Source organism: Taeniopygia guttata, chromosome Z (genome assembly GCF_048771995.1).
Source record: "Taeniopygia guttata chromosome Z, bTaeGut7.mat, whole genome shotgun sequence".
Taxonomy (NCBI): Eukaryota; Metazoa; Chordata; class Aves; order Passeriformes; family Estrildidae; genus Taeniopygia; species Taeniopygia guttata.
In genome coordinates, this window is record NC_133063.1 from 3,244,955 (window position 1) to 3,268,244 (window position 23,290).

Sequence of the window (23,290 nt, forward strand, 5' to 3'; positions counted from 1 at the left end):
TTTGTGATTTTTGAATTTTTTGATTTAGGGATATTAAAATTTCGTGACTTTGGGGGTTTCAGAATTTTGGGATTTTGGGCAATTTCAGAATTTTGGGATTTTGGAATTTTGAAATTTTGGGAATTTAGGGATTTCGAAATTTGTGATTTTAAAATTTCTGAAAATTTCGGCATTTCTCATTTCAATCTTTTGGGATTTCCGAATTTCGATTTTTTTTTCGATTCCAAAATTTGACATTTTAAAATTCTGTTTTGGAATTTCAGAATTTTTTTTTAATTTTGCTAAAATTGACTAATTTTTTGTTTTAATTTTAATTTTTGTCAGATTTCTCACCGGCACGTCCCTCCCGCCCCTCCCTTGGGGGATTTCAGAATTTGGGGATTTTGGGGATTTCAGAATTTGGGGATTTTGGGGATTTCAGAATTTTGGGATTTTGGGATTTCAAAATTTTGGTATTTTGGGATTTTGGGGATTTTGACATTTTGGGGGATTCAGAATTTTGGGATTTTGAAATTTTGAGATTTCAAAATTTTGGGATTTTGGGATTTCAAAATTTTGGGATTTGGGGACTTCAGAATTTGGGGATTTGGGGGTTTTGAAATTTTGAGATTTTTGGGATTTTGAGGATTTTGAACTTTTGGGGGATTCGGAATGTTGGAATTTTGGGATTTTGGACTTTTGGGGATATTAAAATTTCGTGATTTTGGAATTTTGGGATTTGGGAAATTTCAGAATTTGGGGATTTTGAAATTTTGGGGATTCAGGATTTCAGAATTTTGGTATTTTGAAATTTAGAATTTTTTGGATTTGGGGATTTCAGAATTTTGGGGATTTTGAAATTTTGGGATTTTCAGGATTTCAGAATTTTGACATTTCTCATTTCAGTCTTTTGCCGTCTCCAAATTCCGAATTTTTTTTTCCAAACTTCGACATTTCCAAATTCCACCAAAATTTTTTCAAATTTCGATCAAATTTATGAATTTTTTTTTGTTTTTTATATTTTTTGTCAGATTTCTCACCGGCACGTCCCTCCCGCCCCTCCCTTGGGGGATTTCAGAATTTGGGGATTTGGGGGATTTTGACATTTTGGGGGATTCAGGATTTTGGGATTTTAAAATTTTGGGATTTTTGGGATTTCAGAATTTTGGGATTTCCAACTTTTGCCATTTGGGGATATTAAAATTTCGTGATTTTGGGGATTTCAGAATTTTGGGATTTCAAAATTTTGGGATTTTGGAATTTTGAAATTTGGGGATTTCAGAATTTTGGGATTTTGGGGATTTTGAAATTTTGGGGGATTCAGAATTTTGGGGATTTCAAAATTTTGAGATTTTGATGATTTCAGAATTTGGAATTTTGGTATTTTGGGGATTTCAGAATTTTGGGATTTGGGGATTTCAAAATTTTGGGATTTTGGCGATTTTGACATTTTGGGATTTCAGAATTTTGGGATTTTGGGGATTTTGAAATTTTGGGGGATTCAGAATTTGGGGATTTGAAATTTTGGGGGATTTTGAGATTTCAGGATTATGGGATTTTGAAATTTTGGGATTTTGAAATTTTTGGATTTTGGGGATTTCAGAATTTTGGTAATTGAAATTTGGGAATTTTGGGGATTTTGAAATTTCAAAAAATTCGAAATTTACCATTTCAATCTCTTGTGATTTCCAAATTTTGAAATTTTTTTCAATGTCCAAAATTTGACATTTTAAAATTCTGTTTCAGAATTTCAGTAATTTTTTTTTTAATTTTGGTAAAATTGACAAATTTTAGGGTTTTTTTGTATTTTTTGTCAGATTTCTCACCGGCACGTCCCGCCCGCCCCTCCCTTGGGGGATTTCAGAATTTGGGGATTTTGGAATTTAGGGATTTTGGGATTTGGGGGATTTTGACATTTTGGGGATTCAGGATTTTGGGATTTCGGAATTTTGGGATTTTGGCGAATTCAGAGTTTTGGGATTTTGAAATTTTGGGATTTCAGAATTTTAGGGTTTTAAATGTTGGGATTTTTGGGATTTCAAAATTTGGGATTTGGAAATTTTGGGATTTTAGGATTTCACAATTTTGCGATTTGGGGATATTAAAATTTCGTGATTTTGGGATTTTGAGGATTTCAGAATTTGGGAATCTCAAAATTTGGGGATTTTGGGGATTTCAGAATTTTGGATGTTTGAAATTTTGCGATTTTGGGAATTTTTAAATTTTTGGATTTTGGGGATTTCAGACTTTTGGTACTTTGGGATTTCGAAATTTTGGGATTTAGAATTTTTTGGATTTGGGGGATTTCAGAATTCGGGGATTTTGGAATTTTGGGATTTTGGGGATTTCAGAATTTTGACATTTCTCATTTCAACCTTTTGCCATCTCCAAATTTCGATTTTTTTTTGCATTTCCAAACTCTACAATTACCAAATTTCACCAAAATTTTTTCAAATTTCCATCAAACTGACAAATTTTAATTTTTTGGGTGTTTTTTTTCGTCAGATTTCTCACCGGCACGTCCCTCCCGCCCCTGCGTTGGCCGCTCACCGCGACGATTCCGTCGCCTCCGGACGTTCGGCCCATTCTCTGCTCCCCAACCAAATCCCGGTGCCGACGCTTCCGGTGACTTCCGCCGCCTCGCCGGAGCTTCACCAGGACCCCTACAGGGGTGAGGAACCTGAAATCCCAAAAAAAATTGGGATTTTAGGGATTTTTGGTGGGATCGGGGTCAAAAAAAAAAAAAATTGGGGGTTTTTTTAAAAAAATTTGGGGTTTTTACGTCAAATTTTGATGGTTATATGATGATTTTTGGTGATTTTACGATGGTTTTTTGGTGTTATTCGTCCTAAATTTTGGGATTTGGGATTTAAGATTTTAGGGTTTTGGAATTTGGGGTGAAAATCCCAAATTTGGGGTTTTTTGGTGAAAATTTGGGGGTTTTACATCAAAATTTGACGATTTTGGCAAAAATTTGACAATTTTACGTCAAAATTGGATGATTTCACGATGATTTGGGGTGTTTTTTGGAAGAGGTTTTAGATTTGGGATTTTGGGGTGAAAATCCCAAATTTTGGGGTTTTTTGGTGAAAATTTGGGGGTTTCTGGCGAAAATTTGAGGATTTTACGTCAAAATTTGATGATTTTATGATGATTTTTGGTGATTTTACGATGATTTTCAGCAATTTAACAACGATTTTCTGGTGTTTTTCTGGATGGGATTTTGGGGTGAAACCCCCAAATTTTGGGGTTTTTTGGTGAAAAGTTGGGGTTTTTATGTCAAAATTTGACTATTTTAGGCGAAAATTTGACGATTCTTTGTCCAAATTGGACAATTTTATGACGAATTTTTGAGTTTTTCTCCCCAAATTTTGGGATTTGGGGTTTGGGATTTTCGGGTTTTGGGGTTTGGGGTTTTGGGGTGAAAATCCCAAATTTTGGGATTTTTCCCCCAAAAATTTGGGGTTTTTACGTCAAAATTTGACGATTATACGTCAAAATTTGACATTTCTATGACGATTTTTAGTGATTTTATGACGATGATTTTCTGTCGTTTTTCTCCCCAAATTTTGGGATTTGAGATTTTTGGTTTTTTTGTTTTGGGGTGAAAACCCCAAATTTTGGGATTTTTTCCCCCAAAATTTGGGGGTTTTACGTCAAATTTTGATGATTTTATGTCAAAATTTGAAGATTTTATGATGATTTTCCGCGATTTACGACAATTTTGTGATGATTTTTTGGTGTTGTTCGCCCCAAATTTTGGGATTTGGGATTTTGGGGTTTTTGGGGTGAAAAACCCAAATTTTGGGATTTTTGGTGAAAATTTGGAGTTTTTAGGTCAAATTTCGATGATTTTGGCAAAAATTTGACGATTTTACATCAAAATTTGAATATTTTACGTCCTAATTTGACGATTTTACGACAATTTTTGGTGTTTTTCTCCACAAATTTTGGGATTTGGGATTTTGGGATTTCGGATTTTGGGATTTTGGGGTGAAAACCCCAAATTTTGGTGGATTTTGGACCAGAAGAAGACCTCTTTATGGGACGAGGAACATTTATGGAGGTCCACCACGATGTTCTTGAGATGTTCATGATGTCTTCTCCTCCAGGAGTGGCCACCGGAGTGTCCTCGGGCAGTTCGGAGATGAAGTCGGACGATGAAGGGGACGAGAACCTCCAGGAGGTGAAGGAGGAGAAGAAGAAGATGGAGGAAGAGGAGAAGAAGGAGATCAAGGCCATAACTAGGTCGAGGTCTAGGTAACGGGGAGCGGTGGGATGTCTTCTGCTGGGTGGTGGGGTGGGACCTCCTGAAGGGTTTTGGTGGAGAAGGTCCAAAATTGGAGGAAAAACGGTGAAAATTCGGCGAAAAACGGCCAAAAAATGGTGGAGATCCACCATGGAGGTCCACCATGAACATCTCGAGAACTTCGTGGTGGACCTCCATGGAGAAGGTCCATGGAGAAGGTCCAAAATTTGCCGAAAAACGGCGAAAATCCGACGAAAAACGACCAAAAATGGTGGAGATCCACCATGGAGGTCCACCACGAACATCTCGAGAACTTCGTGGTGGACCTCCATGGAGAAGGTCCATGGAGAAGGTCCATGGAGAAGGTCCAAAAGTGGCCAAAAAATGGCAAAATTTCGACCAAAAATGACCAAAAAATGGTGAAGATCCACCATGAAGTTCTCCATGATGTCCACCATGAACATCTGGAGAACTTCGTGGTGGACCTCCATGGAGAAGGTCCATGAAGAAGGTCCAAAATTGGAGAAAAAATGGCCAAAAAATGGTGAAGATCCACCAAAAAGTTCTCCTGAGGTTCTCCATGGAGGTCCACCATGATGTCCACCATGGAGGTCCACCACGAACATCTCGAGAACTTCATGGTGGACCTCCATGGAGAAGGTCCATGGAGAAGGTCCAAAATCGGACGAAAAACGGCCAAAAAATGGTGGAGATCCACCAAAAAATTCTCCTGAGGTTCTCCATGAATGTCCACCATGGATGTCCACCATGGATGTCCACCATGGAGGTCCACCACGAACATCTCGAGAACTTCGTGGTGGACCTCCATGGAGAAGGTCCATGGAGAAGGTCCAAAATTGGACGAAAACCGGCCAAAAAATGGTGAAGATCCACCAAAAAGTTCTCCATGAAGGTCCACCATGGAGATCCACCATGGAGGTCCACCACGAACATCTCGAGAACTTCGTGGTGGACCTCCGTGGAGAAGGTCCAAAATTGGAGAAAAAACGGCGAAAATTGGACGAAAAATGACCAAAAAATGGTGAAGATCCACGATGTCCACCATGGAGGTCCACCACGAACATCTCGAGAACTTCATGGTGGACCTCCATGAGAAGGTCCAAAATTGGACGAAAAACGGCAAAAATTGGACAAAAAATGGCCAAAAAATGGTGAAGGTCCACCATGAAGTTCTCCATGGATGTCCACCATGAATGTCCACCAACAAGGTCCACCACGAACATCTCGAGAACTTCATGGTGGATCTCCATGGAGAAGGTCCGTGGAGAAGATCCAAAATTGGACGAAAAACGGCGAAAATTGAAGGAAAAATGGCCAAAAAATGGTGAAGATCCACCAAAAAGTTCTCCTGAGGTTCCCCATGGAGGTCCACCACGAACATCTCGAGAACTTCATGGTGGACCTCCATGGAGAAGGTCCATGGAGAAGGTCCAAAATTGGCCAAAAAACGGCGAAAATTGGACGAAAAATGACCAAAAAATGGTGGAGATCCACCATGATGTCCACCATGGAGGTCCACCAGGAACATCTCAAGAACTTCATGGTGGACCTCCATGGAGAAGGTCCATGGAGAAGGTCCAAAATTGGCCGAAAAACGGTGAAAATTCGACCAAAAATGACCAAAAAATGGTGAAGATCCATCATGAAGTTCTTCATGATGTCCACTATGGAGGTCCACCATGGAGGTCCACCACGAACATCTCGAGAACTTCATGGTGGACCTCCATGGAGAAGGTCCATGGAGAAGGTCCAAAATTGGCTGAAAAACGGCCAAAAAATGGTGAAGATCCACCAAAAAGTTCTCCTGAGGTTCCCCATGGAGGTCCACCATGGAGGTCCACCATGAACATCTCGAGAACTTCGTGGTGGACCTCCATGGAGAAGGTCCAAAATTGGCCGAAAAACGGCGAAAATTGGAGGAAAAACGACCAAAAAATCGTGAAGATCCACCATGAAGTTCTCCTGAGGTTCTTCATGGAGGTCCACCATGATGTCCTCCATGGAGGTCCACCACGAACATCTCGAGAACTTCGTGGTGGACCTCCATGGAGAAGGTCCATGGAGAAGGTCCAAAATTGGACGAAAAACGGCCAAAAAATTCTGGAGGTCCACCAAGAAGTTCTCCTGAGGTTCTCCATGGATGTCCACCATGGAGGTCCACCATGAACATCTCGAGAACTTCGTGGTGGACCTCCATGGAGAAGGTCCATGGAGAAGGTCCAAAATTGGTGGAAAAATGACCAAAAAATGGTGAAGATCCACCACGAAGTTCTCCTGAGGTTCTCCATGGAGGTCCACCACGAACATCTCGAGAACTTCGTGGTGGACCTCCATGGAGAAGGTCCATGGAGAAGGTCCAAAATTGGCCAAAAAATGGCGAAAATTGGACAAAAAAATGGCCAAAAAATGGTGAAGATCCATCATGAAGTTCTTCTGAAGTTCTCCATGGATGTCCACCATGGATGTCCACCATGGAGGTCCACCACGAACATCTCGAGAACTTCGTGATGGACCTTCATGGAGAAGGTCCATGGAGAAGGTCCAAAATTGGAGAAAAAACGGCCAAAAAATGGTGAAGATCCACCATGAAGTTCTCCTGAGGTTCTCCAGGATGTCCACCATGGATGTCCACCATGGAGGTCCACCACGAACATCTCGAGAACTTCATGGTGGACCTCCATGGAGAAGGTCCATGGAGAAGGTCCAAAATTGGAGGAAAAACGGTGAAAATTCGACGAAAAACGGCCAAAATTTGAGGAAAAAAAGGAAAAAAATTAGACAGAAAACAGCAAAAATTTGGTCAAATTTTCTACATTTTTGGTCGAATTTTCGACATTTTCGGTCGAATTTTTGATGTTTTCGGTCAAATTTTTGACGTTTTTGGTCGAATTTTCCCCATTTTGTCAAATTTTTCCCGTTTTCGTCCCAATTTTTGCCCTTTTTTTCGGATTTCTGCCATTTTTGGTCAAATTTCCACCATTTTCAGTCAAATTTTTGCCGTTTTTGGTCAAATTTTCACCATTTTGTTGCATTTTCGCCAATTTCGGTCAAATTTTCACTGTTATACTGAATTTTTGCCAATTTTGGTCAAATTTTCACCGTTTTATCGAATTTTCGCCCTTTTTGGTCGAGTTTTTGCCATTTTGTGGAACTTTTGCCATTTTAGGTCAAATTTTTGCCATTTTTTGTCGAGTTTTTGCTGGTTTTTGTCAAATTTTTGCTGTTTTCGTCAAAATTTCACCATTTTCGGTCCAATTTTTGCCGTTTCATCAAATTTTCACCATTTCCGGTCAAATTTTTACTGGTTTCGGTCGAATTTTTGCCATTTTGTCAAATATTTGCTGTTTTCAGTCCAATTCTTGCAGTTTCGTCAAATTTTCACCATTTTTGGTCGAATTTTCACCGTTTTTGGTCAAATTTTCGCGAATTTGTCAAATTTTTCCTGGTTTTTGTCCAATTTTTGCTATTTTATCGGATTTCTGCCATTTTCAGTTGAATTTTCACAATTTTGTTCAATTTTCACCATTTTCAGTCAAATTTTTGCCAATTACGGTCAAATTTTTGCCATTTTTTGTCGAATTTTTACCGGCTTTCGTCAAATTTTTGCCATTGTTGGCCAAATTTTTGCCGTTTTTTGTCAAATTTTCACCGTTTTTGTCAAATTTTCGCAGTTTTGCCATATTTTCACCGTTTTTCGTGGAATTTTTGCCGTTTTCGGTCAAATTTTCGCTGTTTTGTCGAATTTTCACTATTACTGGTCAAATTTTCGCCATTTTTGGTCAAATTTTCGCCTTTTTGGCCAAATTATCACCGTTTTGTTCAACTTTTCAGTGTTTTGGTCTAATTTTCGCCATTTTGTCACATTTTTACCATTTTTGGTCAAATTTTTGCCATTTTTGGTTCAATTTTCACCATTTTATCAAATTTTCACCATTTTTCGTCACATTTTTGCCGTTTTCGGACGAATTTCCAATGGTTTTGGTCAAATTTTCGCCATTTTATTGAATTTTCGCCCTTTTTGGCCGAATTTTCGCCGTTTTGTCAAATTTTCGCCATTTTCAGTCACATTTTTGCTGTTTTTCATCCAATTTTTGCCGTTTTATTGAATTTTGCCATTTTCGGTTGAATTTTCACCATTTTGTCAAATTTTCACCATTTCTGGTCAAATTTCCGCCGTTTTATCAAATTTTTGACCTTTTTGGCCAAATCTTCGCCATTTTGTTGAATTTTCACCGTTTTCGGTCAAATTTTTGCCATTTATTGAATTTACGTCGTTTTCAGTCGAATTTTTACTTTTTGTTGAATTTTCGCTATTTTCAGTCAAATTTTCGCCAAATTCGGTCAAACTTTTGGCATTTCTTGTCGAATTTTTGCCGTTTTTTGTCCAATTTTTGACGTTTTATTGAGTTTTCACCATTTTCTGTCGAATTTTTGCCATTTTGTCGAATTTTTACCGGCTTTTGTCAAATTTTTGCCATTTTTGGCCAAATTTTCGCCGGTTTTTGTCAAATTTTCGCTGTTTTTGTCAAATTTTCACAGTTTTGCCATATTTTTACCGTTTTTCGTGGAATTTTTGCCGTTTTCGGTCAAATTTTCGCTGTTTTGTCGAATTTTCGCTGTTTTTGGTCGGATTTTCACCGTTTTGTCGAATTTTTGCCGTTTCTTGTCAAATTTTTACCGTTTTTTGTCGTATTTTTACCGTTTTTCATCTAATTTTCACCGTTTTGGTCTAATTTTTGCCATTTTGTCAAATTTTTGCCATTTTCGGTCGAATTTTCGTCATTTTGTTGAATTTTCACCGTTTTCGGTCGAATTTTTGCCGGTTTTGGTCAAATTTTCGCCTTTTTTTGTTGAATTTTTGCCATTTTCAGTTGAATTTTTTCCATTTTCGGTCAAATTTTTACTGTTTCTTTTCAAATTTGTGCCTTTTCTTTTCAAATTTTTGCTGTTTTATTGAATTTTTACTATTTTAGTCGAATCTTCGCCATTTTTTTCGTATTTTCGCCGTTTTCATCATATTTTCACCGTTTTTTGTCGTATTTTCACCATTTTTCGTCGTATTTCCACCGTTTTTTCTCGTATTTTTGCCATTTTTTCACCGTTTTTTGTCGTATTTTCACCGTTTTTTCTCGAATTTTCCCCGTTTGACTTTTCCATCTTTTTCCCACCCCCCATTAGCGCCAACGACGACGAGGACCTGACACCGGTCACATTTCTGCCTTGTTCGGTCAAATTTCCGCCATTTTGTCAAATTTTTGCCATTTTTGGTCAAATTTCTGCCAGTTTTGGTCAAATTTTCGCTGTTTTGGTCAAATTTTTGCCATTTTAATGAATTTTCGCTGTTTTATTGACTTTTCACTGTTTTGATCCAATTTTTGCCATTTTTGGCCAAATTTTCGCCATTTTTTGTCATATTTTTTCCATTTTTCATCAAATTTTGGCCGTTTTTTGTCATATTTTTACCGGTTTTGGTAAAATTTTTACTGGTTTTGGTCGAATTTTTACTGGTTTTCGTCAAATTTTTGGCATTTTGTCAAATTTTCGCTATTTTTGGTCAAATTTTCATTGTTTTGGTCAAATTTTTGCCAGTATGTCTAATTTTCACCATTTTTGGTCAAATTTTCGCCATTTTTGGTCGAATTTTTACTGTTTCGGTCGAATTTTTGCCATTTTGTCACATTTTTACCGTTTTTGGTCAAATTTCCGCCATTTTGTCAAATTTCCGACATTTTATTGGATTTTCGCCGTTTTTGGTCATATTTTCCCCATTTTTTGTCATATTTTCACCGTTTTTCGTCGTATTTCCACCGTTTTTTCTCGTATTTTTGCCATTTTTTCACCGTTTTTCGTGCAATTTTTGACTTTTCCCTCTTCCCCCCCCCATTAGCGCCAACGACGACGAGGACCTGACGCCGGAGCAGAAGGCGGAGCGGGAGAAGGAGCGGCGCATGGCCAACAACGCGCGGGAGCGGCTGCGCGTGCGCGACATCAACGAGGCCTTCAAGGAGCTCGGCCGGATGGTGCAGCTGCACCTCAAGAGCGACAAGCCCCAGACCAAGCTCCTCATCCTGCACCAGGCCGTGGCCGTCATCCTCAGCCTGGAGCAGCAGGTCCGAGGTCGGTGGGATTGTCCTCTACTGCTCGTGGAAAGTGCAAAAAACCGCGAGAAAATCGGTGAAAATTTGGCGAAAAACGGGCGAAAAACGGGGCAGAAATGAAGAAAAAATGGAGGAAAAATTAGAATTTTTAGGGGGAAAAATTGGGGAAAAAAATGGGAAACAATTGACAAAAAATTGGGAAAAAAGTGGGGAAAAATTAGGAAAAAATTGAGGAAAATTTGGGAAAAATGGGGAACAAATTGGGAGAAACTGGGAGAAAATTGGGGGTAAATTGGGAAAAAATGGGGAAAATTTGGGAAAAAATTGGGAAAATTTTGGAAGAAAAATGGGAAAAAATTGGGAGAAAATTGGGTAAAAATTGGGAAAAAATGGGAAAAAAATTGGGAAAAGTTGGAATAAAAATGGCAAAAATTTGGGGAAAATTGGAAAAATTTTGAGAAAAATTTGAGGAAAAATTGGGGAAAATTGGGGGAAAATCGGGGAAAAATTTGAAAAAAATAGGAAAAAATTGGGGAAAAAAATTGGGAAAAATTTGAGAAAATTGGGTAAAAATTGGGGGAAAATTGGGGAAAAATTCGAAAAAATTAAGGAAAAAAATTGGGGAAAAATTGGGGAAAAATTGGGAAAAATTTGGACTAAAAATGCGGAAAATTGGAAAAAGAGTGGGAAAAATTGGAATAAAAATTGGGGAAAATTGGGATAAAAAAACCCCAGCCCAAAGTGCTGATCCTGCAGCGGCCGTGGCCGTCATCCTCAGCCTGGAGCAGCAGCTCCGAGGTCGGTGATGAAAAGGGCAAAAAACCGCAAGAAAATCGGTGAAAATTTGGCGAAAATCGGGCAAAAAATGGCGGAATAATGAGAGAAAAACAAAAAATAAATGGGATTTTTGGGGGGGAAATTGGGGGGAAAATTGGGGGAAAAATTAGGGGAAAATTGCGAAAAATTGGGGAAAAATTCAGAAAAAATTGGGAAAAAAGTGGGAAAAAAGTGGGGGAAAATTAGGAAAAAATTGAGGAAAAATAGGGAAAAAAGGGGAAAAATTGGAGGAAAATGTGGGGGAAAACTTTGAATAAAAATAGAGAAAAATTGGGGTAAATTGAGAGAAATTTGGGAAAAAATTGAAGAAAATTGGAGAAAATTGGGGAAAAGTTGGAATAAAAACAGGAAAAATTGGGGAAAAATTTCGGAAAAAATGGGGGAAAATAGGGAAAAATTGGAATCAAAATGGGCAAAAAATGGGAAAAATTGGAGGAAAAATTGGGAAAAAATTTGAGAACAATTTGGAGTAAATTGCAAAAATTTAGGAGAAAATTGGGTAAAAATTGGGCAAAAATGGGAGAAAATTTGGGAAAAATTGGGCAAAAGTTGGAATAAAAATGGGGGGAAATTGGGGAAAATTTGGAAAAAAATGGAAAAATTTTGGGGAAAATTGGGAAAAAATTTGAATAAAAATGGGAAAAATTTTGCAATAAATTGGGGGAAAAATGGGGGAAAATTGGGGGAAAATTGGAAAAAAATTGTAGAACAATTGGGAAAAAATTGGAACAAAATTAGGAAAAATTTGGAATAAAAATAGGAAAAAATTGGGGAAAAAAATTGGGGAAAATTTTGGAATAAATTGGAGGAAAATAGGGAAAACAAACCCCAGCCCAAAGTGCTGATCCTGCAGCGGCCGTGGTGTCACCCTCAGCCTGGAGCAGCAGCTCCGAGCGCGGTGGGATTGTCTTCTTCTGCTGGAAAGAACAAAAAAAACCAGGAGAAAATCGGTGAAAATTTGGTGAAAATCGGGCGAAAAACGGGGGAGAAATGAGGAAAAAATGAGGGAATAAATTGAATTTTTAGGGCGAAATTAGGGGGGAATTTGGGGAGAAATTGGGAAAAAATTGGGGAAAAAAATGGAAAAAAAATTGATGAAAAATTTGGGAAAAATTGGGAAAAAATTGGGGAAAATTTGAGAGAAAATTGAGAAAAAATTGGGTGGAAATTGGGGAAAAATGGGTAAAAATTGGAAAAAATTGGGAAAAAATTGGAGAAAATTGAGGAAGAAATTGGGAGAAATTTGGAATAAATTGGGTAAAAATTAGGAAGAAATTGGGGGAAAATTGGGGAAATTTTGGGGGAAATTGGGGAGAAATTGGAATAAAAATAGGGAAAAATTTGGGAAAAATTTGGAAAAAAAATGGGAAAAAATTGGGGAAAAATTTGGGAAAAGTTGGGAAAAATTGGAGAAAATTGGGTAAAAAATGGAGAAAAAATTCGGAAAAATTGGGAAAATTTTGGGGAAAAAATTGGAGAAAAATTGGGAAAAATTTGGAATAAAAATGGGGAAAAAAAAGGAAAAATTGGGGAAAATTTGGGGAAAATTGCAGAAAATTTGGTGGAAATTTGGAATAAAAATGGGGAAAATTTGGGAATAAATTGGAGAAAATTTGCAGAAAAATTTGGAAAAATTGGGCGAAAATTTGGGAGAAAAATGGGGAAAATTTGGGAAAAGTTGGGGAAAATTTGCGGATAAAATGGGGAAAAATTGGGAAAAGTTTATAGGAAAATTGCGAAAAAATTGGAGGAAAATTCGGGGAAAATTGGGAAAAAATTGGAAAAATTGGGGGAAAATTGGGGAAAACAAACCCCAGCCCAAAGTGCTGATCCTGCACCGGCCGTGGTGTCACCCTCAGCCTGGAGCAGCAGCTCCGAGCTCGGTGGGATTGTCCTCTTCTGGAATGGGGAGAGGGGAAAAACAAAAAAAACCGCGAGAAAATCGGTGAAAATTTGGTGAAAATCGGGCGAAAAATGGCCGAATAATGAGGAAAAAATTGAATTTTTAAGGGGAAAAATTGGAAAAAATTGGGAGGAAAATGGGGAAAAAAATGGAATAAAAATGGGGAAAATTGGGGAGAAATGGGGAAAAATTGGAGGAAATTTGGGAAAAAATTGGGAAAAAATTGGACAAAATAGGGGAAAATTGGGAAAACATTTGGAAGACATTGGGAAAACATTTGGAAAACATTGGAGAAAATTTGGAATAAAAATAGAGAAAAATTGGGGAAAATTGGGGAAAAGTTGGAGAAAATTAGAAAAAAAATGGGGAAAATTTGGGAAAAAATTGGGAAAATTTTGGAAGAAAAATGGGAAAAAAGTGGGAGAAAATTGGGTAAAAATTGGGAAAAAATGGGAAAAATTGGGGGCAAATAGGGGAAAAATTGGAATAAAAATGGGGGAAAATTTGGAAAAATTGGGGAAAATTTTGGTAAAATTTGGGAAAAATTGGAGAAAATTTGCAGAAAAATTTGGGAAAATTGGGGGAAAATTTGGGAGAAAAATGGGAAAAATTAGGAAACACTTGGGGAAAATTTGCAGAAAAATTGGGAAAAAATTGGGGAAAAATTGGGAAAACTTTAAAGGAAAATTGCGAAAAAATTGGAGGAAAATTCGGGGAAAATTGGGAAAAATTTGGAAAAATTGGGGGAAAATTGGGGAAAACAAACCCCAGCCCAAAGTGCTGATCCTGCAGCGGCCGTGGTGTCACCCTCAGCCTGGAGCAGCAGCTCCGAGCTCGGTGGGATGTCTTCTTCTGGACAGGGGAAAGGGGGGAAGAACAAAAAAAAACGGGCAAAAATCGGTGAAAATTTGGTGAAAATCGGGCGAAAAATGGCCGAATAATAAGGAAAAAATGGAGGAAAAATTCAAATTTTTAAAGGAAAAATTACAAAAAAGTTGCGGGGAAAATTAGGGGAAAATTGGGAAAAATTTGGGAAAATTGGGTAAAATTTGGAAAAAATGGAAGCAATTGGAATAAAAATTGGGGAAAAATTGGGAAAAATTGGGTAAAAGTTGGTGAAAATTGGGTAAAAGTTGGAAAAAATTGGGGGAAAATTGGAAAAAAAATGATGAAGAATTGGGGAAAATTTGGGAAAAATTGGGAAAAAATTGGGAGAAACTGGGACAAAATTGAGTCAAAATAGGGAAAAAATAGGGAAAAAATGGAGAAAATTTGGTAAAAATAGCGAAAAAAATAGGGAAAATTGGGGAAAAATTTGGGGAAAATTGGGAGAAAATTGGAAAAAAAATGGGGAAAAAATTGGGGAAAAATTGGGAGAAATTGGCAAAAAATTGGGAAAAAAATTGGGGAAAAATTGGAAAAAATTGGGGAAAAATTGGAGAAAATTTGTTATAAAAATGGGGGAAAATGGGGAAAAATAGGAAAAATTGGGAAAAAATTGGGAAAAAATTGGAATAAAAATGGGGAAAAATTTAGAATAAAAATTGGAAAAATTAGGAAAAAGTTGGGAAAAAATTTGAGAAAATTGGGGAAAAAATGGAAAAAAATGGGGAAAATTGGAAAAAATCGGGAAAATTTGGAATAAAAATAGAGAAAAATTAGGAAAAATTTGGGAAAAAAATTGAAAATATTGGGTAAAAATTGGGAAAAAATTGGGTAAAATTGGGGGGAAATTGGGAAAAATTTGGAATAAAAATAGAGAAAAATTGGGGAAAATTGGTTAAAAAATGGGTAAAAATTGGGAAAAAATTGGGGAAAATTGGGAAAAATTTGGAATAAAAATGGGAAAACTTTGGGAATAAATTGGGGGAAAACCGGGAAAATTTGAGGAAAATTTGGGAAAAATTGTGAAAAAAATGGGAAAAAATTTGGGGGAAATTGGGACAAAATTAAGAAAAATTTGGAATAAAAATACAGAAAAATTAGGGAAAAATTGGGAAAATTTGGGGGAAAAATTGGAAAAAATTGGGAAAAATTTGGAATAAAAATAGAGAAAAATTGGGAAAAAATTGGGAAAAATTGGAAAAAATGGGGAAAAATTGGGCAAAAATCGTCGAATTTTTGCCATTTTCCCACCAAATTTTACCGTTTTTTCGTGGAATTTTTTGCATTTTTTTCCCCGATTTTTTTTGGTTTTTTGGGAATTTTGGTAAAATTCGGGAATTTTTCCTTCCAGAGCGGAATTTGAACCCGAAGGCGGCGTGTTTGAATTGGGGAAAATTGGGGAGAAATTGGGAAAAAATTAGGAAAAATTGGGGGAAAAGGAAAAAATTGGAGAAAAAAATGGGAAAAATTTGGAATAAAAATGGGAAAAATTTGGGAAAAAATTGGGGGAAAATAGGGAAAAAATTGGGAATAAATTGATGGAAAATTGGGGAAAATAGTGGAAAATTTTGGGAAAATCCGGGAAAAATTGGGAAAAAAATTGGAAAAATTTGGGAAAAAATTGGAATAAAAATGGGAACATTTTGGAATAAGTTGGGGAAAAATTGGGGAAAAATTGGGGAAAAATTGGGGAAAATTTGGGATAAAAATGGGAAAAATTTGGGATAAAAATGGGAAAAATTTGGGAATAAATTGGGGGAAAATTGGGGAAAAATTAGGAATATTGGGAGAAAAGTGGGAATAAAAGTGGAATAAAATGGAAAAAAAATTGGAAAAAATTGGAATAAAAATGGGAAAAATTTGGGAATAAATTGGAGGAAAATTAGGAAAAAATGGGGGAAAATTGGCAAAAATTTGGGGGAAAAAATTGAAGAAAAATTTGTAAAAATTGGGAAAAAATTAGAAAAAAATGGAAAAATATTGGGGAAAATTGGGAAAAATCAGGAAAAAATTCGAATAAAAATAGAGAAAAATTGGAAAAAATTGGGAAAATTTGGGGGAAAATTTGGAATAAAAATAGAGAAAAATTGTGAAAAAATTGGGGGAAAATGGGGGGAAAAATTGAATTTTTGAGGGAAAATTGGGGAAAAATCGCCAAATTTTGGCAGATTTTCACCAAATTTTTTTTGGTTTTTTCCTGGAATTTTTCTTTTTTTGATTTTTTAGTAAAATTTGGGATTTTTTTTATTCCAGAGCGGAATCTGAACCCGAAGGCGGCGTGTTTGAATAGGGGAAAACTGGGGGGAAATTGGGAAAAAATTGGAATAAAAATTGGGAAAAATTGGAAAAAAGAGGGGAAAAATTTGGGGAAAAATTAGGAAAAATTTGGAAAAATTTGGAATAAAAATGGAAAAAAATTGGGAAAAAATTGGGATAAATTTGGGAATAATATAGGGAAAATTGGAGAAAATTTGGGGAAAATTGGAATAAAAATGGGAAAAATTGGAATAAAATTGGGAAAAAAATTGGGATAAAAATGGGAAAAAATGGGGAAAAATTGGAATAAAAATGGGGAAAAATGGGGGGAAATTTGCAAAATATTGGGAAAAAAATGGGAAAAATTGGGAAAATTTTGGAATAAAAGTGGGAAAAATTTGGGAAAGTATTGGAATAAATTGGGAAAAAAATCGGGAAAAAATCGGGAGAAATTGGGAAAAATTGGAAAAATTTCGGAAAAAATTGGAATAAAAATGGGAAAAATTTGGGAATAAATTGGGGGAAATGGGGGAAAATTGGGAAAAATTGGGGAAATATTTAAATAAAAATGGGGGAAAATTGGAGGAAAATTGAGAAAATTTTGGAATAAAAATGGGAAAAATTTGGGAAAAAATAGGAAAGATTGGGGAAAATTGGGAATAAAAATGGGAAAAGTTTGGAATTAAAATACAGAAAAATTGGGAAAAAATTCGAAAAAAATAGGGAAAAATGGAATAAAAATGGGGAAAAATTGGGAAAAAATCGCCAAATTTTGGCGGATTTTCACCAAATTTTTTGGGTTTTTTTTCCTGGAATTTTTCTTTTTTTGATTTTTTAGTAAAATTTGTGAATTTTCTCTTCCAGAGCGGAATTTGAACCCGAAGGCGGCGTGTTTTAAGTGGGGAAAATTGGGGGAAATTTGGGAAAAATGGGGAAAAATTTGGAAAAATTGGGAAAAAATTGGAATAAAAATGAAAAAAATTTGGGGGAAAATTGGAGAAAATTTGGCAAAAATTGGGAAAAATTGGGAAAAAATTGGAATAAAAATGGGGGAAAAGTAGGGAAAAATTTGGGAAAAAATTGGGGAAATGTGGAATAAAAATGGGGAAAACTGGGGGGAAAACTGGGAAAAAATTGGGAAAAATTGGGAAAAAATTGGAATAAAAGTGAGAAAAATTTGAGAAAGTATTGGAATAAATTGGGAAAAAATTGGGGAAAATTGGGGAAAATTTGTAATAAAAGTGGGAAAAATGGGAAAAAATTGTGGAAAAAATTGGGGAAAATTAGGGCAAAATTGGGAAAAATTCGGAATAAAAATGGGAAAAATTTGGGAATAAATTGAGGGAAAATTAGGGAAAATAGGAGAAAATTTAGGGAAAATTTAGAATAAAATTGGGAAACAATTGGGGAAAAATTGGAAGAAAAAATGGGGAAAAATTGGAAAAAACTTGGAAAAATTTGGAATAAAAATAGGAAAAATTGGGAAAAACTTGGAAAAATTTGGAATAAAAATAGGAAAAATTGGGAAAAATTAGGAAAAAATTGGGGGAAAATTGGGAAAACTTGGAAAAATTTGGAATAAAAATAGGAAAAAATGGGGAAAAATGGGTAAAAAATGGGGAAAAGTTGGAGAAAATTGGGAAAAAATGGATAAAAACGGGGAAAATTTTGGACAAAAATGGGAAAAATTTGGGAACAAATTGGGGAAAAAATTGAATAAAAGTGGGAAAAATTTGGGAAAATATTGGAATAAATTGGGAAAAAAATTGGGGAAAAAATGGGGAAAAATTGGAAAAATTTAGGAAAAAATGGGAATAAAAATGGGAAAAATTTTTGAATAAATTGGGGGGAAAATTGGGAAAAATTGGGGGAAAATTGGGGAAAAATTGGAGAAAATATGGGGAAAATTTAGAATAAAAATGGGAAAAATTGGGAAAAAATGGAAAAAAATTGGGAAAAAAATTGGAAAAAATCTGGAAAAGTTTGGAAAATATTGGGAAAAAATTGGAATAAAAATGGGGAAAAATTGGGCAAAAATCGCCGAATTTTGGCCGTTTTTCCACCAAATTTTATCGTTTCTTCACGGAATTTTTTGCTTTTTTTTCCCGATTTTGTCGGGTTTCTTGGGAATTTTGGTGAAATTTGGGAATTTTTTATTCCAGAGCGGAATCTGAACCCGAAGGCGGCGTGTTTGAAGCGGCGGGAAGAGGAAAAAATCCCTTCGGAGCCGCCGCCGTTGGCGCTGCCGGGAGCGCACGGAGCCATCGGAGACGGCGCCAACCACATGGGGCAGATGTGAGGTGAGAGGGATTTTGGGGTGAAATCCGGGAAAATTGGGCAAAAAAAATTGGGGGAAAAAAAATGGGGAAAAATGGTGAAAATTTGGTGAAAATCGGGCGAAAAATGGGGAAAAAATGACGAAAAATGAGGGGAAAATGGCGGAAAAATTCAAATTTTTCAAAGGAAAAATGGGGGAAAAAATGGAATTTTTGGGAGGAAAATTGGGGGAAAATTGGGAAAAATTTGGAATAAAAATGGGAAAAAATGGAAAAATTGGGGGAAATTGGGAAAAAAAATTGGAATTTTTGGAGGAACAATTTGGGGAAAATTGGGAAAAATTGGGAGAAAATTTGGCTAAAATTGGGCAAAAAATGTGAATTTTTGAAGGAAAAATTAGGAAAAATTGGGCGGAAAATTGAGCAAAAAATTTGGAATTTTTTGAAGGGAAAATTGGGGAAAATTTGGTAAAATTTGTAATAAAAATGGGAAAAATTTGGGGAAAATTGGAGAAAAAAATGTGCCAAAAAAATGGAATTTTTGGAGTAAAAATTGGTGGAAATTTGGGAAAAAATTGGGGATAAATTGGGCTAAAAATACAAAATTTTAAAGGAAAAATTGGAAAAAATTGGGAAAATTGGTCAAAAAATTTGAATTTTTGGAGGAAAAATTGGGGAAAAATGAAGAAAAATGAGAATATAATGGGAAAAATAGGGGGAAAATTTGGGGAAAATTTGGGGAAAATTGGGCAGAAATTGTAGAAAAAATCGGAGATGGCGCCAACCACATGGGGCAGATGTGAGGTGAGGGGGGAATTTGGGGTGAAATCGGGGGAAATTGGGCAAAAAATTGGGATTTTTAAAGGAAAAAATGGGTGGAAAATTTGGGGAAAAAATGGGGAAAATTGGGGAAAAATTGGGGGAAAATTGGGCAAAAAATTCGAATTTTTGAAGGAAAAATTGGGGGAAAATGAAGAAAAAATTTGGGGAAAAATTAGAAAAAAAATGGGGAAAATTTGGAGAAAAATTGGGAAAAATTTTAATAAAAATGGGGAAAATTTGGAAAAAAATGAGGAAAATATTGGAATGAAAATTGGGTAAAATGTGCAAAAAATTGGAATTTTTGGAGGAAAAATTGGGGAAAAAATGTGCAAAAAATTGGAATTTTTGGAGGAAAAATTGGTTAAAAACACTGAAAAATTGGGCAAAAAATGGGAATTTTTGAAGGAAAAATGGGTAAAAACTGGGAAAAAATTTGGGAAAATAGGGAAAAATTGGGCAAAAAATTGGGAAAAAATTGAAATAAAATGGGAAAAAAATGGGGAAAAAATGGGGAAAATGGGGGGAAATTGGGGAAAAATTGGGCAAAAAATTTGAATCTTTGAAGGAAAAATTTGGAAAAATTTGGGGAAAAAATAAGGAAAATTTGGGGAAAAAATCGATTTTTTGAAGTAAAAATGGGGAAAAAATAGGAAAAATTGGGATAAAAACGGAAAAAGTGGGAAAAAATTGGCGGGAAAAATTGGAATTAAAATTGGGAAAAAAGAGAGAAAATTGGGAAAAAATGGGGAAAAATTGGGAGAAAAATTTGGGGAAAAAACGGGGAAATTTTGGGGAAAATTGGGGAGAAAAAAAATCGGAGACGGCGCCAACCACATGGGGCAGATGTGAGGTGAGCGGGATTTTGGGGTGAAATCCGGGAAAATCGGGCAAAAAAATGTTGGAAAATTTGGAAAAAATTGGAATAAAAATGGGGGAAAGTTGGGAGAAAAATTGTGGAAAAATTCGAATTTTTGAAGGAAAAATTAGGGAAAAATGCGGGGAAAAAATTAAATTTTTGAAGGAAAACATGGAAAAAAATTGGAGAAAATGAAGAAAAAATGAGAATAAAATGGGGAAAAATTGGGGAAAAAATCGGAATAAAAATGGGGAAAATTTTGAGAAAAATGGGGAAAATTTTGAGAAAAATGGGGAAAAAATTGGAATTTTTGGAGGAAAAATAGGGGAATTTTGGGAAAATTTGGAATAAAAATGGGAAAAAATTGGGATAAAAATGGGGAAAAATTGGGGGAAAATTGGGCAAAAAATTGGAATTTTTGAAGGAAAAATTGTGGAAAAACTTGGAAAAATTAGGAAAAAAAGAGGAAAAAAACAGGAAAAAATTGACGGAAAAATGGGTGAAAATTGGGAGAAAAATTGAGGAAAATTTGGGAGGAAAAATCGATTTTTGGAATGATAAAATGGGGAAAAAATGGGAAAACATGGGAAAAAATTGGAATTAAAATGGGGAAAAAATGAGAAAAATTGGGAGAAAATTGAGAAAAAATTGGGGAAAAAATTGGGGAAAAATTGGGGAAAAGTTGGAAAAAAATTGGAATTTTTTCAGGAAAAATTGGGAAAACTTGGGAAAAATTGGGCAAAAAATTCAAACTTTTGCAGGGAAAAATTGGGGAAAATTTGGGATGAAAACGGGGAAAAAATTGGGAAAAATTGGGGAAAAATTTGGGAAAATTTGGGGGAAAAATGGGGAAAATTTGGGGAAAATTGGGGAGAAATTGGAGAAAAAAATCGGAGATGGCGCCAACCACATGGGGCAGATGTGAGGTGAGGGGGATTTTGGGCTGAAATCTGGGAAAATTGGGTAAAAAAGGGAGGGGGGAAAAAAATGGGGGAAAACGGTGAAAATTTGGTGAAAATCGGGCGAGAAACGGGGAAAAAATGAGGGAAAAACGGGGAAAAAATGGAATTTTTCGAGGGGAAAATGGCGGAAAAATTGGGGAAAAAATGGGGGAAAATTGGGGGAAAATTGGAAAAAAAATGGAATTTTTGAAAGAAAAATTGGGAAAAAATTGGGAAAAATTGGGAAAAAAAGCAGAAAAAAGGGGAAAAAATTGGGAAAAATTGGGGAAAAAATTGGAATTTTTGAAGGAAAAATGGGGAAAAAATGGGGAAAATTGGGCAAAAAATTGGAATTTTGGGAGGGAAAATCGGGGAAAATCTGGAATAAAAATGGGGAAAAATTGGGGGAAAATTTAGAAACATTGGAGAAAAATTGGGATAAAAATTGGAGAAAAATTGGGATAAAACGGGGGAAAATTTGGCAAAAAATTCAATTTTTGAAGGAAAAAATTGAGAACAAAATGGGAAAAATTGGGAAAAAAAATCGAATTTTTGAAGGAAAATTGGGGCAAATTTGAACTAAAAATGCGGAAATATTGAGGGGAAATGGGGAAAAATTGTGCAAAAAATTCGAATTTTTGAAGATAAAATTGAGCAAAAAATTGGATTTTTTGAAGGAAAAATGGGGAAAATTGTCCAAAATTGGGAAAAAAATCGAATTTTTGAAGGAAAAATTGGAGAAAAAATTGTGAAAAAATTGGTGTAAAAATGGGGAAAAAATTGGGGAAAAATGGGGAAAAAATGGGATAAAAACAGGAAAAAATTGGGGGAAAATTGGGCAAAAAATTCGAATTTTTGAAGGAAAAATTGGGCAAAAAAATCGATTTTTTGGAAGGAAAAAATGGGGAAAAATGGGGCAAAAAATTGGAATTCTTGAAGGAAAAATTGGGAAACAATTGGGAAAAATTGGGCAAAAAATGGAAGTTTTTGAAGGAAAAGTGGAAAAAAAATTGGGGAAAATTGGGTAAAAAATTCAAATTTTTGAAAGAAAAAATGGGGGAAAATAGGGAAAAAAATGTAATTTTAGAAGGAAAAATTGGGGAAAAATTGGATAAAATTGGGATAAAAATTGGGAAAAAATTGGGGAAAAATTGGAGAAAATTGGGTGAGAAATCGGGGAAAAAATTGAGGAAAATTGGGCAAAAATGTCAAATTTTGGAAGAAAAAATGGGGGAAAATTGGGAAAAAATTCGAATTTTTGAAGGAAAAATTGTGAAAATTTGGAATAAAAATGGGGAAAAATTGGTCCAAAAATTGGAATTTTTGAATGAAAATTTGGAGGAAATTTGGGAAAAATTGGATTAAAAATGGGAAAAATTGGGGGAAATTTGGGCAAAAATTGGAAGTTTTGGAGGAAAAATTGGGGGAAATTTTGGCAAAAAATTGGGAAAATTGGGCAAAAAATTCAAATTTTTGAAGGAAAAATTGGGGAAAAATTGGAAAAAAATGGGGAAAATTGGGAAAAAATTGGGAAAAAATTGGGCAAAAATTTAGAATTTTTTGATGGAAAAATGGGGAAAAATTGGGATAAAAATGTGGAAAAATCGTGAACAATTTTGGACTAAAATTTGTATTTTTTAACCCAAAATTTTCCTTTTTTTTTGCAGATTTTTGGCCAAACTCCGCCCCCGACGCCGTCGAGAAAATTTGGATTTTTTGGTCGTTTTTTTATTTTGTTTATTTTTTTTCTTCGAGGAATTCCGCGCCAAAATTCCGTCCGAAAATTCCCAAAAATTGCAAAAATTTGGGAATTTTTTGGGCGGGAAAAGGAGAGACTCGGTTGGGTTTGATCCACACTGTGGGATGATTTTTGTGCCTAAAAAAATATGAAATAAATTGGTTTTTTTGGGGGTTTTTAGTGGTGAAAATGGGAAAAAATGGGGGAAAAATGTGAATTTTTTGGGGGGGAAAATTGGGAAAAAAATGGGGAAAATTGGGGGGAAAAATTGGAATTTTTGAAGGGAAAAATGGGAGAAATTTTGGGGTAAAAATGATAAAAAATGGGGGGAAAATGGGGAAAATAATTTGAATTTTTAGGGGGAAAAATTGGGGAAAATTGGGATAAAAATGGGGGGAAAATCGGGCAAAAAATTGGAATTTTTGGGGT

At 35.4% G+C, this 23,290-nt stretch overlaps 1 protein-coding gene across 8 annotated transcripts in view; it reads left to right on the forward strand.

Annotated features, from left to right (window-relative positions):
- The window catches only part of LOC115491045 (transcription factor 4), a 160,744-nt gene extending 137,709 nt beyond the window's left edge, over nt 1-23,035 (forward strand). For 7 of the 8 annotated variants that reach the window (XM_072922124.1, XM_072922122.1, XM_072922123.1 and 4 more), the window contains 5 exons: nt 2,485-2,650; nt 4,092-4,239; nt 10,137-10,366; nt 18,391-18,528; nt 22,791-23,035. In XM_072922124.1, the coding sequence (XP_072778225.1) occupies nt 2,485-2,650; nt 4,092-4,239; nt 10,137-10,366; nt 18,391-18,527 (681 nt within the window). In that variant the 3' untranslated portion in view covers nt 18,528; nt 22,791-23,035. The remainder of the gene's footprint in view (nt 1-2,484; nt 2,651-4,091; nt 4,240-10,136; nt 10,367-18,390; nt 18,529-22,790) is intronic. The other variant, XM_072922121.1, reaches the window with a different exon arrangement.
- The last annotated feature ends 255 nt before the right edge of the window (nt 23,036-23,290 follow it).